Source organism: Psammomys obesus, unplaced genomic scaffold (genome assembly GCF_907164565.1).
Source record: "Psammomys obesus unplaced genomic scaffold, mPsaObe1.curated_primary_1811, whole genome shotgun sequence".
NCBI lineage: Eukaryota > Metazoa > Chordata > Mammalia > Rodentia > Muridae > Psammomys > Psammomys obesus.
In genome coordinates, this window is record NW_026596134.1 from 9,025,862 (window position 1) to 9,045,030 (window position 19,169).

The following is a 19,169-nucleotide window of genomic DNA, read 5'->3' on the forward strand; positions in this document are numbered from 1 at the left end:
TGCACCACAGTGCCCAGCCCTCTCTTTTAATATAAAAGTGATGTGTAGTTATAAAAACAACATTCATTTTTATTTGAGTTGAGTATAGGAATGTGTTTGTGAAAATTTTAGGCATGAAATATGTTAATGTTGAAAATGAATATTAAAAAGTCATGACTTGCTTAATTTTCTTCTTAGGAACATCATCCTATTCTCAGCAAGGCTATGGTTGTGAGTCAAAGTTGTACAGCCTTGACCATGGCCATGAGAAACCACAAGACAAAAAAAAGAGAACCTCTGGCCTTGCCACCCTCAAAAAGAAGTTTATTAAACGCCGAAAATCAAATAGGTCAGCTGATCACGCCAAGCAAATGCGAGAGCTCCTCTCTGGATGGGATGTTAGAGACGTCAATGCACTAGTGGAAGAGTACGAGGGAACGTCAGCCTTAAAGGAGCTTTCTCTGCAAGCCAGTTTGGCCAGACCCGAAGCCCGGACACTGCAGAAGGATATGGCTGACCTTTATGAGTTTAAGTACTGTACTGACGTGGACTTAATATTTCAAGAAACTTGTTTTCCTGTTCATCGTGCCATTTTGGCAGCAAGGTGTCCATTTTTTAAAACACTGCTTTCTTCTTCACCTGAGTATGGGGCAGAGATAGTAATGGACATCAGTACAGCTGGTATTGATATGCCCATGTTCTCTGCCTTGTTACACTACCTTTATACAGGAGAGTTTGGAATGGAGGACTCAAGGTTTCAGAATGTTGATATTCTTGTTCAGCTCAGTGAAGAGTTTGGAACACCAAATTCCCTTGATGTAGATATGCGTGGACTCTTTGATTACATGTGTTATTATGATGTTGTCCTTAGTTTTTCTTCAGATTCTGAACTAGTTGAAGCTTTTGGTGGAAATCAGAGCTGTCTAGATGAAGAGCTCAAAGCCCACAAGGCTATTATTTCTGCACGGTCCCCATTTTTCCGAAATTTATTACAAAGGAGAATACGGACTGGTGAAGAAATCACAGACCGAACTTTGAGAACTCCCACAAGGATTATATTAGATGAGTCCATTATACCAAAAAAATATGCAAAAGTGATATTACACTGTATGTATACTGATGTGGTGGACCTCTCTGTTTTGCACTGTAGCCCCTCTGTGGGGAGCCTCAGTGAAGTTCAGGCTCTCGTCGCAGGGAAGCCAAACATGACCAGGGCAGAAGAAGCCATGGAACTTTACCACATAGCACTGTTCTTGGAATTTAACATGCTTGCACAAGGTATGAATGCTGACTTTAAAATTTTATTTCTCAAATGATATATTTGTCTATCAAACTGAAAACATAACTACTTTAATTCTATGATAACATTGTCCAGGGTTAGTTTTTCTTCAGTCTGTAATTACGAATGCTGAGACAACTTCAGGGTCAGCATTAATGTAGCTCTCCACTTAATACCAGGATCAAGCATTTGGTACTGATGATAAGGAACACGGTGACACTGCAGCCTCACTCCTCCCTAATGTAATTTGATAGGTGTGGGAATATGTGATTAGCCGCCTACACTGTCTCTGCTCTGTGAACCAGCCCATTTCCCCAGACTTCAGGTTTAGATTCTTATATATTAATACCTTGTTGATTCTTAATTGTCTAGTTAGAATAAATTTTTTTATAAGACTAAAAGGTAGGACACATTTAAACATAAATTTCCTTGAACTAAGTCTCCGATTTACATTTTAAAATAGTTTATATCTCTCAAGCTGAACTTGTACATCAAATATTAGCTTATAAAACAGTAAGTGCCAGACCCACAAATCCTTTTCATTTGTTTTAAAACAAATCAAGAAAACTAAATGTGTCCATATCTATATCTGCCTATAAATTAAATATGTCTACATCTAGATATATTTTCTATTTATTAGATACATCAAGATACAGACATATCATTTTTTCTCTATTCTAAGTAAATGAATATATGAATGTTGTGTTAAACAAGTATTTGTCTGCAAGGTAGTGGTGACGCATACCTTTAGTCCTAGCACTCAGGAGGCAGACAGGCACATCTCTGAGTTTGAGGCCAACCTGGTCTACAGAGTAAGTTTCAGGACAGCCAAGGTTACATAGAGAAAATCTGTCTTGGAAAACAAAAACAAACAAAAAAGGAAATATATGTCTGTTGGTAAATATAACTAACAGACATTTAGAGCTGGAAAGAAACCTTTCTTACTGCAAAGAAAAAGTGTATATTTAGAAGATTATATGATCCAGTATTACTTGAGAAATTTAATTTTGCTACTCTACAGTCACTAACAGAATTTTTAAAGCTGCCAACTAGAGGAGAATGTAACAGTTTCAGAAAGGAAAAATTAGCATGGTTTTCTATCTTGAAAAGTACATCAAACAATCAGTAGGACTTTGAGAAATATTTTTTTAAAGCCCTAGTAGGGATAATGTTAATAATATGATAAGAATCAGGCATTGATAAGAGAACAAAGGTAAAAATTTCTTTTACATAATCTTTCTAAATTTAATTTGCCATTGTCTTTCAGTAATGATTAGTTTTTACTTACCACACCCAGAATGTCATTAAACTTTTTTATTAGTTTAAAATAATAATCGTTATTAATAGCTGACTATTTAGATGTCAGTTTATAAGGACAATATCAGAAATGACCTAGCAGCTTGACCTACAATTCCTTTATTCTATAAAGCCAAATTTATGAAAATGCTGCTACAGAAAAAAATTGAAGTTTGCCACAGCACCAAAAAGGTATGACAGTCTTTATTTTATCAAACTGTTTTTAGATTTTGACAGGTTTGCATAATAAAATCCAAATGTTTTTCTTACCTATTTACTTGTTTTTAAACGTGAGATTGAATACCTTAATGTAGTAATTATTTTAGTTTTGAATTAAAGGTGAATTGTGAAGTAGCTCTTAGATATTTGGTGGCACTTTGATTACCTGTGCTGGAGTGCTTTTATTTTCTTAGGTGATTTAATGTTTTACTGTCATTTACATACACACCGCATTTTACACAGTACATTTAAAGATCTAAACATCCATTCTGTTGTCTCAATCTGGCCAAACAAGAACTTTTATCTCTTCCCATTCAAAATAGATTTACAGCCATGCTTTTCACTTTAGTTTCTGGAGTCTTATGTGGGACATACCTTAGATTCATATTGGGTCCTTTATTCCTTCAACATCGCCTAACTGCATTTTTATTTCTGTGAGGAGTGTAGTGTTTGGTCACTTGTAGAAGAATTTCATGTGATAAAGCTTAAGGCTCAGGTCTGGACTAGCTTTGAAATCCTCCTCCACAGCATCTTACTATGTTTGACCTTAAGTGAGTCATATAACTCTAATTCCCAGTCTTACTGAGTTACAAAAACAAAAAACAAACAAGCAAAAACCCAGTAAGTAGATTCTGTAAGAGGATTGATTAAGGAAACCATACAGTTAATTGACCTGAACTGCGCTTGATATGTAATAAGCATTCAGTAACTGTCAGCTAACCTTTCTGATGAGTATATCCTTATTGCTACAGGCTTTTGCTTCTCACCTTCTGCCCTAGCTAAGGCTAGCATTCTACTGCCGATCTTCAACCCTAGGTACACAGGCTTTTCTAAAAATAATTGTACTAATTAAGCCCAATACTAAGTATATGTCATGGGTTTTTTTAGACAGTTCCTGATTTTAAGACTTTTTAAAATAATTTTATCAGAATTTCAAGTTGGCTTCTATCTCTTACCATTGTATTTATCAAACTGTTACGTATCAGTCTACTTGTCACTTTACAGTGAGTGTTCCAGGAGTTCTGCATACCAATGACTCCTCTACTCAGGCATCTATTGTATATGATAAATCTGAATTTTTTCCCGTGTATCTCTCTTAGTTCTATCTATATACCATTTTAGAGAGAATTCAGTACTTTGTATTTTTATTTTATGTGTATGAGTGTTTTGCCTGTGTGTATGTATATGCATTGTGTGCATGCCTGGTGTCTAAGAAGGCCAGAAGAGGACACTGGATCCTCCAGAAATGGAGTAGCAGATGGTTGTGAGCTGGGAATTGAACCCAGATCCTCTGGAAAAGCAACCAATGCTCTTGTGATTTAAATAAGGATGCTCAGTGAAACTAGGACTGTTGGAAATCTTGAAAGAAAAATTATGATTTGCTTACTTTTCTTCTTAAGAACATAATCCCAGAATTTGGGAAATTGAGACAAGAATATTGAGTTTGGGAACATTCAAACTACATAGGGCTACATAGTTAGATCTTGCCTCAGAAACAAACACACACAAAAATGACATTGATAACTTACAGATAGTATGTTCTAAGTGTAGAGCACTTAGCCCAATGTGTATAATAAGACCCTGTTTTCACTTCAAAAGAATCAGAAAATTCTGAGTTTAAAAAATTAAAACAAGAACTCTTAAAGAGCAGAGCCATGTGGTGGTAGCACACGCCTTTAATCCAAGCACTTGGGAGCCAGAGGCAGGCTGATCTCTGAGTTTAAGGCTAGCCTAGTCTACAAAGTGAGTTCCAGGACAGCCAGAGCTACACAGAGAAATTTTGTCTCAAAAAAAAAATTAACAGAAATGGAAAGTATAATAGGATTGAAAAGTATACTTGAAGAAATCTAGAAAGAAAAAAGCAACAATACAGAAGAACTAGAGTATAAATAGCTACGGCTCCTGCATCCCCACTCAGGAAGCTCTGAAGATGTGACTCAACAGACGCCAAAGCCAACTAAAAATGGAGTAGTGGAATCAGGAGATGGTATTCACTGCAGGAGGAAAGCAAAGTGCGGCCTAGGTACCAGTCATGTTAGTGTTACAGTTAGGGTTAGGGAGGGGAAAGAATGTGTCTGGTCTAGAGATCAGAACAGAAATCTCCAAGAAGTCTAGAAGATCAGTTGCTTAATGTTTGAACAGAAAGTAGCAAATTACACTGAGATTTTTATGACTCGTTTAGTGCTTTTGTGATGAATAAATTCAAACAATGAAGTAAATGTGTAAAGAAGTTAATATCCAAAAAAAAAAAAAAATTTAAATGACACAAAAGCAAATAAAATTCTAGTACAGAGCTTGGCTCAGCGATAAGTAATATTTAGATACTTAAAAACACTAATTAATTTAATAAAAATTAGAATAATTGGAAGTACACAGCACAAGGAAGAGTTAAAGAATTAATTGGGAGCAGGACTGGGTAATATAGGGGGTTGGGTTTTTTGTAGGGTAAACATTTTATTAGCACTCAGCTTTAAAATTACAAGCATATTAAACTTGATTACAAAACTGATTTTTATTACATTTATGTTTGTGCATATGTACATAAGCATTCATGTGCCACAGAAAGCATGTGGATAGAGATCCAGATGTGGAAGCTGGTCCTCTCCTTTTAGCAAGTGGGTCCTCGGGACCAAATTCAGGTCAATCAAGCTTGGTGGCAAGTGCCTTTACCCACCCCCATCTTGCCAGCCCCAAACATCAGTACCTATTGGACCCTCGGGTACCTAGAAAAGGCCACAGTTCTTAAAAATAAGAATTCATCATTTTTGAAGATTTCTATTTTGTTCTTATGAATATGAAAGTTCTTTTTCATTGTTTTTTGCCTGTTTGTTTAAGACAGAACCTAATATAGTCGGGGCTCTTTTTATATTTATTACGTAACTGAGGATAGCCTTGAACTTCTGATGCTGGGATTACAGCATGTGCCACCATGCCTGCTGAGAGCAGGGAATGCATGTGCAGAGCAGACAACAACCCTGCCAACCATATTCGTGACTTTGTCCATGAAGATTAGTAACAAATGAGATCATGCTTGTAATTTTGGTTTGCTTTGACTAATGTGGTCATGCTGACAACCTCTGAGTTTGATGGGTTCAGATACTAACAACTAGCTTGTGGTGATAAAGTTGTGTGTAAGTAATGCATACTAGTTCTTCTGACCCTTATGCCCAGGAATTTGGGCACAGTGGGAGAGAGGGGTGTAATGTGAGAACTGGTTTTACAGGTCTAGACCAGGAGGTGGTAGCCCAAGTAGGCAGCTGTGGAAGTTACTGAAGCATCAGTTTGTATCAGTTATGAGTCCATTCTTACTGAACAATGATGTCTACAGAAAAAAGAGAAAGGGTACTTCACCATTGTCCCACTGTCCTGCCACAGAACAGGAACCGTCATGGCCCAGGTTCCAGGACAGCTTATGGTAGAGTGCTCACTACAGACTTCTCTGGTCTTGCCTGTTTGCTGAGCCCAGGCACTAGTCCTCCCTCTGAGCAATGCTGTAGACTAACAAAAAGCCTTTTCAGATAAATCCGTTTTCTTCTTAAGGCACCTGGAATTGTTCTGTGGCTACCACTTAGGAAGCCTAATTGATGGCAGTGCCTATAGTAAAAACAAAACAAGCATATGAATTTATAATTTCCAAATAGATTACTACATTGGAAGAAGCCAAAAAGAAGAACAAGTGTCTTACCACTGTGACACTTTACAGCACCAGTGGCATATGCAGGGCAGTGGTTCTGACATCGTGAGACCAGAAGTGAAAGTGTACTGCAATTGCCTCTCCTTTTTTTGAAGAAAAGTCCACTTTTTAGAAGTGTTATATCTTTCTCGTGAACTTTAACAGTCCACAGACCCACCACTGTCCTCAACATATGAATATTGTTGGCCTCAGAACAAAATCTACCAGAAGTAGTACAAATCTACATGTGCCTTTCAATGTCAGACATTGCACTGCAAACCTTAAACTTCTTATCTGGATCAAAAACACATTGTCAACCTTTGAAAGATGAATTTTATATATAATCTTCATTTTAAAATGGATTGTATATTGTATTTGCCATATTTTTAGTCACTATAAATTACATTTTATTTTGTTAAAAATATTAACAAGCCAACAAAAACATTCACCTAATTTTTTTTCCCTTAGCAACTTGGCCACCCCTCAAGAGTGTGTGCCCAGAAGCATGCAAAAAGGCAGACTCACTGTCCCCACTCACTCCTCCATTTCTCCTCTTTCCATTTCCATTGTCCTACATATTGACACTTTTCCTCTTTGTCACAGCTTAGTGAAGCTGGTGGTTCATTTTACTTCTGTTTGTAATTGTTCCTTCTAAAGCAAATGAGTTTGACCGTAATTCTAAAAGAATGATGAACTAAGAAGACTGATTTCGGCAGATCAGCACAGTCAGTTAAACACAAAACATAAGAATTACTTTTAGTTTCATAAGTGCCAGTTCAAGTGACTGAGATGGAGCATATCTAATTAAGGAGAGTTAGCATTTGTAAACAGTTTTTAACTGCAAGTTTAAATAGAGTTCTGAAGTACAACATTAGCTTACATATCTTATTTTAAATACTTTTTAGTATAGACTACAGACTTTCCTATATCTCACTGCTCTTGCCTTTGTCCAGGGTACCTTTGCCTTTTATCACTAAATCTCCAAATATTGCCCTAACCTTTAAGAACAAACCTGATGGCCCAGGGGCCCCTGAAGAGACTGATGCATCAACCAAGGACCATGCATCTAGAGGACTTAGACCCCCTGCTTAATATAACCCATAGGCAGATCTGTCTCCATGTGGCTCCCTAGTAAGGGGAGCAGGGGCTGTCTCTGACATGAACTAGGTTGCCTGCTCTTTGATCGCTTCCCTCTGGCAGGGAGACCTTGCCAGCCCACAGAGGAAGAAGATCCAGACAGTCCTGATGAGACTTGATAGGCGAGGGTCAGATAGTAGGGGAGAAGGACTCCCCCTTTCAGAGAACTAGGGGAGGGGAAGGAGGAGAATGTTCCCTAAAGAGGGAATAAAAATATTGATACTATTCAAATCACCCCAAGAACCTAACACCACTCTTATTAGATTCTTCACTATGTACTATTAATTATTTTTCTTAAATTTGCATAATTATTTGTGTGTGTGTCTGTGTCTGTGTGTGTTTATCTACCTACACGTGTATGTTACATATGCCTGGTGACCACAGAGATCAGAAGATGTTGGGTTCCCTGAAACTGGAGACACAGATGATTTTAAGCTTGCTGGGAAGCAAACCCAGGTCTTCTGGAAGAGCAACAGCACATACTCTTAAGCACTGAGGCATCATTACAGCCTCTAAATTATTCTGAGTATCTAATGAGAGTTAAGTAATCTTTTTTCCCTTTGGATTTTTTTATTAAAAAATTATGTTTATGGGCATTTTGCTTTGATGTGTTTGTGCACCACATGCATGCTATGTCCACAGAGGCCAGTGGGGGGAGGGGATAGAATCCACTGGAACTGGACTGTTTTTTTTTTTTATCTCAGTCATTCGGTTTTACCAATGAAGACCCAGGATCCAGATGCTAGGGTGAAAGCCTGTTAGTTTAGAGAGGCAGAGATCTGGGTGGTGGTTGTACATGCCTTTAATCCCAGCACTCAAGAGGCAGAGGCAGAGGCAGGTGGATCTCTGAGGTTGAGGCCAGCCTGGTCTACAGAGTGATTTCCAGGACAGCTAAAATTAGAGAAACCCTGTCTCGAAAAACAAAAGCAGAGAGGCAGAGAAAGCACCCAGCTGACCCTCCTTCTCAGCTGATGCCCCAAAAGAAGCAATGCTGTATATATATAACCATGCTGTCTCAAAAAACCCTCAAACTGAGTGTTCCTCTCTTCCTGTGCGTCTATTTGTCCTCCTTACTTACTTTTACTCTCTATGGTTTCTTTTCTATGTTCACTCTCTGATAACTGGTTGCTTGCTCCAACTCTTGATCCATGGTTGACTTTATTTAATCCTGTTTACAATGTTCAAGCAGGGAGCTCTTGGATTAAAAGTGTGCTAAGGCTGAGCCACACCATAGTTAGAACCAGATTTTTCCAGTAAACAATACAATCACTGTCTGACCAAATACCCTGCAACAGATTGTGAACTGCCATATGGGTTCTCAGAATTGAACTCAGGTCTTCTGGAAGAACAGCTGAGTCATCTCTCCAGCCTTGGCATAATCTTTTCTTAGGAAAACAGCTGAGTAGTGAGCCTAAGGCATATGCTGTTACAGCTCATTGATGAGTGCTTGCTGGTCATGCCCAAAGCCCTGAAGTTGTAAACAAAATGAAAACACTTAACCCCAGTGTTCAAGGTAAAAAGAGAAGTATTGTTTAGAAAAGTGGATTCATATATAATCTAAACAGTGAGGCTGTTGTCTAACTCATCAGTTTAAGCAACTGATTGGTCATTTTATCAAATTGATTGGTCATCTGTTCACTTGATAGCCCAAGGACAGAAAGTAGAATATCCTTAAAGTCAGTCAATGCTATTCATTATCTGAACCCAAAAATTTAATCCAGGAGCAAACTTTGAGATAGGGCCCCAGTGGCCTGGAATTCTATTTAGACCAAACTATCTTTGAACTCAGGGATCTGCCAGCTTCTGCCTCCTTAGTGCTAGAATTAAAGGTGTGTGCCACATGTGGGACTCCTAAGAGCAGTCTTAACCTATTTAGCTAATTTATAATGTAGATCAAAGAACTAACTATATTTCTAAAATTCAGCAATAAATTTACAGTAATGACAGTTGTAATCAGGTATTTGCTAAATGCCTATGTAATTTGGAAATTATATTCTAAATTGTCTTGTTTTATTTATTAAGGAAAATAAAATTATAAGCAGTTGCCAATATTTTTTTTCTATTGAAAATGGAATATATTTATTTCCCTTATATACTTAAAAGATAGTAATGAATATTATGACTTACTGTAAGACATTTTTAATATAAGTATGTAACACTTTGCAGCCCTGATTATTTCTAAAATATGTACAATCTATTTGTAACAGAGGCTGTTGAATGTCTGTATTATTTAAAATTATATGGCATTTAATCAGAAGTCCTTTTTCAATAATTAAATAAAACCTTCCCTCTACATACAATAATGAAGTTCTGAAGATTGTTGGAGGGAGGTTAAATAGCAATATACTAGTAGGTAACGTGGCATCTCATTTGCCTTGAATTGTTGAGAGATCTGTTCACTATACTTTTTTGCATATAACCAATTATATTTCAAAGTAAAACATAAAAATTTTAAAACTTCAGTTAACTGGAACTTTTGGTGCTAGTTATAAAATAAAGAGTGTAAACTATTTTCAAATCTCAAGTTAATATTTAATAACAAAATTGCTATTCAGGATTGTCCAAGGGGAAGAGAATGTTTGGATGTCAAAGTGTACCTAGCTTCATTACAGCACTGGACATAAGTTGTTTCAGTTGATCTTAACAATCCTGTGAAGCTTGTGCAGGTTCAGTAATAAGTAAATATTATGTGGTACAGTGTTTTGTAAATGTGAACTTTGAACTTAGACCTGGATTCTAATCCTAACTCTGACACACATTAACTAAAAATTCATCCAAGTTCCTCAACCTCAGGTCGTTCTCCCCTCTTCATAGAAACATAGGCACCAGGTTTAGCTAATAGTAGATAGGGCTTTACAATTTGAAAACTGATTTATGTTGAGGGTGTATTTCCAGTACTCAGAAAGTAGACGCAAGCTAATCTCTGTGAGTTCAACACCACCATTGTCTATGTAGAGAATTCCAAGCCAACTAAGGCTACAGAAGTTTCAGAGATAGAAAGAAGAAAGGAAGAAAGGAAACAGGCTATTTAATATAAGTAAAATAGAGGACTGAGGAGAGTACCTAAATGACCAGGGTGGGGATGACAAAAGAGAAGATCTGCATCGTATCGTACGAATATGATAGCTTTTCAAACTAAGAATCAAGGTGCAAAGTTTCTTTAAACCAAGGTCTGCTCTCATCCAGGGTGTGACTCTAACCAAATGTACTCATCAACTTCAGATGTTAAGAAGGACTAGAATACATTGCTTCAAAATTAAGTTACACTAAAATTAAGTTACTCTAGAGAGATATTGTATGGACAGCTTCATGGCTTTCTTGGCAGATCTTTACGTAAGTCCGTGTTTCATATGTGCTCTTACCCTGTGTTAGAAGTAGCATCACACTACACCTCTAGCTCTGCTGTCTTTTTCATACTTACTAATAAACCTTGAGATATTTTTATGTCAGTACATTTTTTAAAGATCTATTTGCGTATATGAGTTTTATGTCTATACGGACACCTGCATGCCAGAAGGAAGGATTAGATCCCATTAGAGATGGTTGTGAGCCATCAGTCATATGGTTGCTGGGATTTGAACTCCAGACCTCTAGAAGAATAGCCAATACTCTTAACCACTGAGCCATCTATTTCTCCAGACCATATTATTTATTTTTAATAAATTTTCAAGTTACTTTCTAAAAATACAGAAAATAAATGCACTATTTGTTAGATTCAAATAACACAAGTAATACCAAAGATATTTAAGAACTTGTAGTCTTTCTCCATAGTGATAACTACCACTAACAAAAATACTGTTTGCAGATGTCTCTAACTGTATTTATAGATCTGCTAAAACATTCAGTGATGATAAGTTGGCCAGAAAAATGGCTTCAAACATTTTTCTAGTATAGATTGGCATGGTTCTAGTCTCACTAAATGTCTCCATGAAGAAGATGTCTTTGATATATTAAGATTTTAAGGGCTGAAGAGATAGCTCAGTTGGTAAATTGTTGTTGTTGCAAGCATTACAACCTGAGTTTGATTCCAGAATCCACATAAAAAGCTGGTATGCATTTGCAATCCCAGCACTGGAGAGGGAGAACCACGCAGATCCCAGAGTCTCATTAGCCAGCCAGCCAAGCTCCAGGTCAGTGAAAGACCCTGTCTCAAAAACAAGGTAGAAGGACCTAAGAACCACTACCCAAAATTGTCCTCTATCCTTTGCATGTATGTGTTTATAAAGCATTTTTATATACTCATGCTTAGTGTTTATTTGTGTGTACTGTTTTACATATTAGTGTTTGAAGGTAAAATATCTGCACATCTAAAACTAGTACCAAAAAAAAACAAAACAAAACAGTAATATATTTACAGACTTAACTATCTTTGTTATCAAAGGAGTCTGCTATCAAACATACTCCTCTTTAACTATGAAAATTAAATAAGCGTTTTCTATTGATTTGGTCAATAAAATTAGGCTTACACTGTCAGTGTTTCTTCCTAATGAAGCTTGCATCAAAAAATAATGCTGACGTTTAAAACCTTTGTTTGGCTGGAATTCCGGGGAATACATGGATCTTATTTTCTAAATATATTGTCATTTAATCTTATATCTTGCTATAATAGGTTCAAAAAATGCCCTAAGCTGAACTGTGTAATAACAAATTTATTTTTCTCTACTCACATTAATTTAAAACTAGGTAAGTAGGGCCAGAGAGATGGCTCAGGAGGTAAAGGCACCTTCTGCCAAGCCCAGTGACCTGAGTTCAACCCCTGGGACCTACATGGTAGAAGGAGATAATGCCTTCAAGCTACCCCCTGACCTCTGCACATATGCTCAGATGAATACACACAAACCCACCATGTTGTAGTAGGACTAGGCACATCTACTTTTGTGTCTAGGCAAGGCAGCCCAGTTAGGGGACAGAAAATTGAAAGGTGGGCCACAGAGTCAGTTACAACTCCTGCTCCAGCTTTTAGGGAGTCCCACATGAAGATCAAGTTGCACAACTGTTACATATGTACAAAAGGCCTATGTCTGTCGCATGTATGCTCTCTGTTGAGTGGCTTACTCTCTGTGGGCCCCTCCTGGGGGTATGTTTCCTACTGGGGGTATGTTTTCTTGTAGTGTCCTTGAACTGGAATTCTACAAGCTCCACCTAATGTTTGGCTGTGATCTCTGCATCTATTTCCATAAATTGCTAGGCGAAGCCTCTCAGATTATGGTTATGCTAGTCACCTGTCTCAGAGTATAGCAGAATATCATTAGTAATGTCAGGGTGGGTGCTCTCTCATGGCATGGGTCTCAAACTGGGCCAGTCGTTGGTTGGCAGTTCCTCAATTTCTGTTCCGTCTTTACCCCTGCACATCTTGTTGATAAGAGATATTGTAGGTCCAAGGTTTTGTGGCTGGGTTTGTATCCCAGTCCCTCCTTTGGAAGTCTTTTCTGGTTACAGGAGATGGCCATTGCAGGCTCCATATGCCCCATTGCTAGTCTTATCTCATATGGAATCATATGGAGTTGGCATTGTCCTTGGTCACTTCTACATTTTTGTTTGTTTGTTTGTGTTTTGAAACAAAGTTTCTCTATGTAGCCTTGGCTGTCCTGGACTCACTTTTTAGACTAGGCTGTCCTTCGAACTTACAGAGATCCACCTGCCTCTGCTTCCCTGAGTGCTGTGGTTACAAGCATATGCCACTACACCTGGTGATTTATTTTATGTGGATAGTTTGCCAGCATTTGTCTGTGCCCCATCAGTGTGCAGTGCCCAAGGAAGCCAGAAGAGAGTATTGGGTACCCTGGAACTGAAGTTAAAGATGGTTGTGAACCAAATGGGTGCTGAGAATCAAACCTGGATGGATGGTCAAGAAAACCAACCCTGTCTCAAAATTTGTAGATTTTATTTTCCTTTTCTAATACAGTGAAAATACCAATGACAGTGTGAGATAGAAGTGAACAAAGTACAGGTATCACTTTGTCACCCATGGTAGATGGGTATCTTTTAATTTTATATACGTGAATGTAAGCCTGTTCACTTCTCAGATACTGAGTGGTCGATTTGTTTTTAACATTTTAATAAATCTGTGGCAGAAAAGTTACCACTACTTCTGTTCTCTTTATAGAAATCTCTGACTAGCTCTTGTGAGACTCCCTTTTCCTTCTTCTTAGTCCTCACTAATCTTGTGCTTGGTTTTGGATTAGAATATATCAGAGCAGGAACACTTACAAGAAAGTTTGACATAAGAATAGCCACTGTTTATTTCATATTTATCATAAATTACTCAATGTAGGAAGTACTAGGTGTGTAGTATCTAAGCCTAAAGAGCAGGCTCATGCATAAGATGGCATTAAGCACATTTTTCAAATCAGCAGGCAAAATTTCAGACGTACAGCTAAAGGCAGTTGGAGATGGGTCTTTTGTCAGTTCAAGTCTTATTGGTATGTCCTATGTTTTTTTCTCTTCAGAAAGTGGCTGCTCATAGAACTATTAAACAAAACTGATGTCCTCAAGAATGCCCTTCCCCATGAATTCTATTCTTGGAACACTTGGTAATGTGAGCATTTAAAATGCCTTGTTAGGCCAAGTATGGTGGGATACACCTTCATTCTTAGCACTTGGGGAGGCAAAGCAGATGGATCTCTGAGTTTGAGGACAGTCTTTTCTATAGCAAGTTCCAGGCCAACCTGGATAGTAAAATAAGTATCTTGTATAGTAAGACCCTGTCTCAAAAATAAATACTTTTAAGTGCCATTTTAGATAACAGTGGTTTATAAAATAAACATAAAGAGGTATCAGTCTGTATTCATGGAAGTATAGGGAGTTCCTATGAGTGTGCTTGAAGCTTAGAGCTTAAAAGTCTTCTTCTTAGTCAGTGTACTTAACATATTCCTTTACTATGTTACTAAATGAAGCTCCCTCAAGTTTTCAGCTTTCCCATTGTGGTGGTTTAAATAAGAATGGCCCCATTGGCTCATATATTTTAATGTTTAGTTATCAGAGTGTGACACTATTTGAAAAGAGTAAGAGGATTGGGAAATGTGGTCTTATTGGAGTAAGTGTGTCACGGGGCGAAGGTTTCATGCCAAGGCCAGAGTCTCTCTTTCTGCCTATGGATCAGAATGTAGAACTCTCAGCTACTTCTGCAGCACCATGTCTGCCTGCATTCTGCCATGCTTCCAACCATGATAAAAATGGACTGAACCTCTGAAACTGTAAGCAAACCCACAATTAAATGCTTTCTTCTATAAGAATTGCGTCGGTCATGGTGTCTCTTCATACCAATAGAACAGTGACTTAGACACCCACCTTTGCTTTTTCCTCCACACAGGCTGACACAAGTTTACTTCCTGTCAAAAGGGAAGAACATTCTCAGGATAAAAACATTCTCATTTCCTTAGTAATACTTGCCTGTGCTTCATGGTCAGTGATGTATTTTGCTTAGTAGTGAGGGAACAAATGAACTCCTGGCAGTTTTCATGTCCTAGTGGTGTTAATATTTTCAGTAGCAAAGACATTCACGTGGAACAAAATTCCAAACTGCACATCGCTGCACTTTTATCTCTGTTCTCCAGTCACTGTTCTATAGAGGCAGCCACTGTTACATTCCTTCCCATAGGCAAATCCCGAGAGTCTCAGGAGATACTCTTTAAAATACACTGAAAGACAACTGGGGATACTTAAGCTAGATCTCTGATAATACTTGCTTTTGTTGTTCATCTATTGCAAGAAAACTTGGAAGATTTCTAAGAGGAACAAAAACAGATGCACTTTCATGTAGCTGAATATCTTACTATGTTTGTTTTTGTTTTGTTTTTTGAGACAGGGTTTCTCTGTGTTGCCTTGGCTGTCCTGGACTCACTTTGTAGACCAGGCCGGTCTTGAACTCACAGAGATTCCCCTGCCTCTGCCTCCCCAAGTACTGGGATTTCAGGCATGTGCTACTGTGCCCAGCTAACATGTTACTTTGTAAGAGAGGTTCCTGCATATGGCCCTGGGTTCAGTCTCTAGAAGTGAAACAAACAAAACAAAACAAAACCTATGCTTTTATATTATGTCTCTTTGCCCAACAGAAGCAACCAGATGCTTGACTGTTAGCTACAAAAGTACAAGAATTAAAACCCAGAAACACACAGCCAGGTGGTAGTGGTGCACATTTTTAATACCAGCACTCAGGAGGCAGAGGCAGGAAGATCTCAAGGCCAGCCTGGTCTGGTCTACACAGTTGAGTTCTAGGACAGTTGGGGCTATACAGAAAAACTTTATCACAGGGGAAGGGGGGCAAAAAACACCGCCCCCCCCCAAGACCCCAGAAACACTCAACTCTTAACTTAGGTATATTTTGAGAAGAAAAAGTGCTGAAGTAGATCAAAGGAATGGAGGTACTAAGGGCAGAATAAATTATGAGGCTCATCCAGGCTGACAGTATGTTTGCTAAGGTGCTCAGAAACTTAGCAGGACAAGTTGGCACTATGTAGATGGCACTTAGTAGTCCCCATTTTTTTGGTGTTGGCACTTATTTAATCCTTTCTTAAATGTGGTTGTGACCTATATGACCTAGGCATAGATGATGGAATATCGTTCTTTGAGGACTCCATCTTGATAACATACATTGCCATACTTCCCTTTGCTAAATTTGAAGAAGTAAGCTGCTATGGCCTGGCCAGAGAATCATGTAGCAAGAATTGAGTGTGATCCTCAGCCAATAGGCAGCAAGAAGTTGGGCCCACGGACATGCAGCCACAAGAAATTCTTCCAGCATTCTTGAATGAGGTTAGAGGCAGATGATCCCCACTAAGTTTTCTGACATAATTAAGCCCCAGCTAACACCCTTCTTTCGTGCTTAATGAAGTCCTGGCAAGAGATCCAGATCATTATGCCCAGACCCACAGCCCACAGACATATGAGAAGATAAATATGTGCTGATTTAACACAGTGATTTATGGTAGTTTGTTATAAAACAATAGAAAACTAATGCATTGTTTAACCATTTGATTTAAGTCAAAAGTGCTTAACGCTGACAATTTCTTACGCTTTGGTACTTAAGAGGGGATTGAAATTTGATGAAACATATAAGTACTTTTTTGATTTGTAAAGCAAATTTGATCTCTTATTAGGAGAATGGGTTGAATCTATATAAAGCACCATAACACTGGTGGATTATGGGCAACTAGAATTGGGTGTGTCCTGAGTGCTTTTTTTTTTTTTTTTTTTTTTTTCAACAAGCCATTTTTTGAAGGTGCGTGTTCTTGTGATTCTGAAAACTACACACACACATACACACACACTTTCCTATTCCTGGAATACAGTTTCTTCCTGTTCTCCAAAAAAGGTGTACTTTCAATGTTGCCTCAAATGGGAAAGTCATTCTTCCTTGCTATTCTCACTCTCTTCCCCCTTGAGAATTCAGGAATCCCAACTGTGGACCATAAGGTCTTTTGTACAGTCCTTACATAGCATTACCACATACAGTTGAGATCACTTACTTCTGTGTCTATTTCTTCTAGAAAAGTGCTAATCTGTTGAGATTAAGAGCTACAGTGTTGATGGCATTATGTCTGGTGTAGAGTTTGGCACACATCTTAACAAGTAAATCTTTTAAAATGAAAGTCTAGAAAGGTAACCTAGAATCCAGGGCCAAATGATTCATTTATTTGACCAAAATCCAAGTGGTGAACAAAATTCTAATTGTTTATTGGTGTTATGAGACAGGGTGTCACATGGTAGCCCAGGCTAGCTTTGAACTTGAACTCAACAATAGTTTTTCTGTGGAATTGATTCTCTCCTTCTACCTTTGTGTGTCTTCTGGGAATTGAACTGAAATGGGCTGTTGTGGCAAGTATTTTTACTGAACTATCTCATGAGCCCCTTAAATTTTTGCATTTACTATGTCCTGATCTTAAGCTTCCTTCGTAAAGTGGGTCCTAGGATGAAGACTCGCTTGTAGATAGTTTATTCTGGGAAGTTCCTTCAGGCGGTAGGAATGTGTGATTACAAAAGGTTAAGTGGAATGAGAGAGCCACTGTAATTACATAGGGCCACTGTAATTACATGTTCTAAGGGGACCACTGCTTTGGCCACTGGACCTAATACAGCTGGAGCCCTGCGAGGAAGGAAAACCATTCCGAGCTGTCCACAGGGAAGAAAGGGTCCATTTGTTGCACCACCATTCCTGTTAGAAAAGTGATGTTGCGGTTTGCATATGTACAGGCATCTTTCAGATCCCTGGAGGTGGCTACTCCAGGGTAGCATTATTTCTACAGCAGAGGGCAGAATGTACAACGTTATGGCTGGAGCAAGGTCTGGAAGACTGTAGTCGAAGACAGAGAGGATGTGAGTAGGCACAAGGTTACTAAATTCAGTTTCTGTGATGCTTATCAGTTTGTGTGATTGGATAAACTCAATTCATCATAGTCAGTCTGGTGACATGGCCTCTACAAAAGATTTGGTTTAAGAAAGATGATAGAATTAGCCAGGGTCCAGCTGCCAAAACTGGTTGGGAGCTCTGACTCCGTTTTATTATCAGAACTAAGCTGTACATTGTTGTGGGGAAGTTGAGAAAGCAAAGTACTAAATGCAATGGTAACAAGGACTGGATGGGTTGTGGACCTGAGAAGCCAAGCTCACCAGCTGCTGAAGTACAGCTGTAAAGAGAAACTTGGGAAGAATAGCTATCCATGGAACCACTGCCATGCATTCAGTGGTGGCCATGGAGCCAGTGATGGCCAACAGAATTGCAAGGGGGGAGAGGTCCTGTTCAAGCAGGGAAGAAGCAAGCAAGCGCCAGTACTCACAGGCATGTTTCACCCACCTTTCCTTGTACCCTGCTGTGGTGACTTGTAGAGAGCATTGACCGCTACTTCTGTCTGCTTCCAAGCTCTTTGTTTCTAACTTAGGGCAATACTGGGTTGCAGACTGAGGGAAATAGTTCAAGCTTACTCTAATTGAAACACCAAAAATCAGTGCAGCTCTTCCCTCAACTGTTCTAGAGTTGTTTTCTTCTTTGCCAACAGTTCAGATCTAGAGAAGGAACCGAGTGGGTAACCCACACCTGGTGTCTGTGCTCTTTCTCTTTAGTTATCATTGCTAGGTCTTTATTATCATGCCAGTGAAACACCAGAAGGTATCTAGTGAGTCCTTTGGTCTCCACACGAGCTTTTGCTGATCTAACACACCGTAGACCTGCCAGTGTACTTGGGCAACTCTTGCATTGCATTTGTAACCTTAATCTTAAAAGTTTAAGGTGATGATGTCATCTTTGTCTTTTCCTCTGCCAACATCCTGCTTTAATAGAATTGTTTCCCCCTGCTTCATTCCCAGACACATCTGTGATAGCCTTTCCTGTCGATTGGTTCTCAACTGACTTCTACTCCAGTCTCTAAATTTAAACTCTTTCCTGACAGGAAGTCCCCACTGCCCTTTAGATGAGATCTGTCCTCAGCTTGGCTTACCATGAAATCTTTTCCGAACTTTTCCAGGATTTGCACCCTTCCTCAGTCTATGTTTGTGCCTTCAGATGTCATCTAACAAGCAGATCTCATTGTGTCATTTAGTGGTGCTTAGAAGGATTTTTTTCTTTGAAATTTTATACATGTATGCAATGAA

At 38.6% G+C, this 19,169-nt stretch overlaps 1 protein-coding gene across 1 annotated transcript in view; it reads left to right on the forward strand.

Moving 5' to 3' along the window:
• The window catches only part of Btbd7 (BTB domain containing 7), an 88,509-nt gene that overhangs the window by 35,042 nt on the left and 34,298 nt on the right, over positions 1 to 19,169 (forward strand). The window contains exon 3 of the mRNA XM_055593013.1: positions 178 to 1,257. Coding sequence (XP_055448988.1) covers positions 178 to 1,257 — 1,080 coding nt within the window. The remainder of the gene's footprint in view (positions 1 to 177; positions 1,258 to 19,169) is intronic.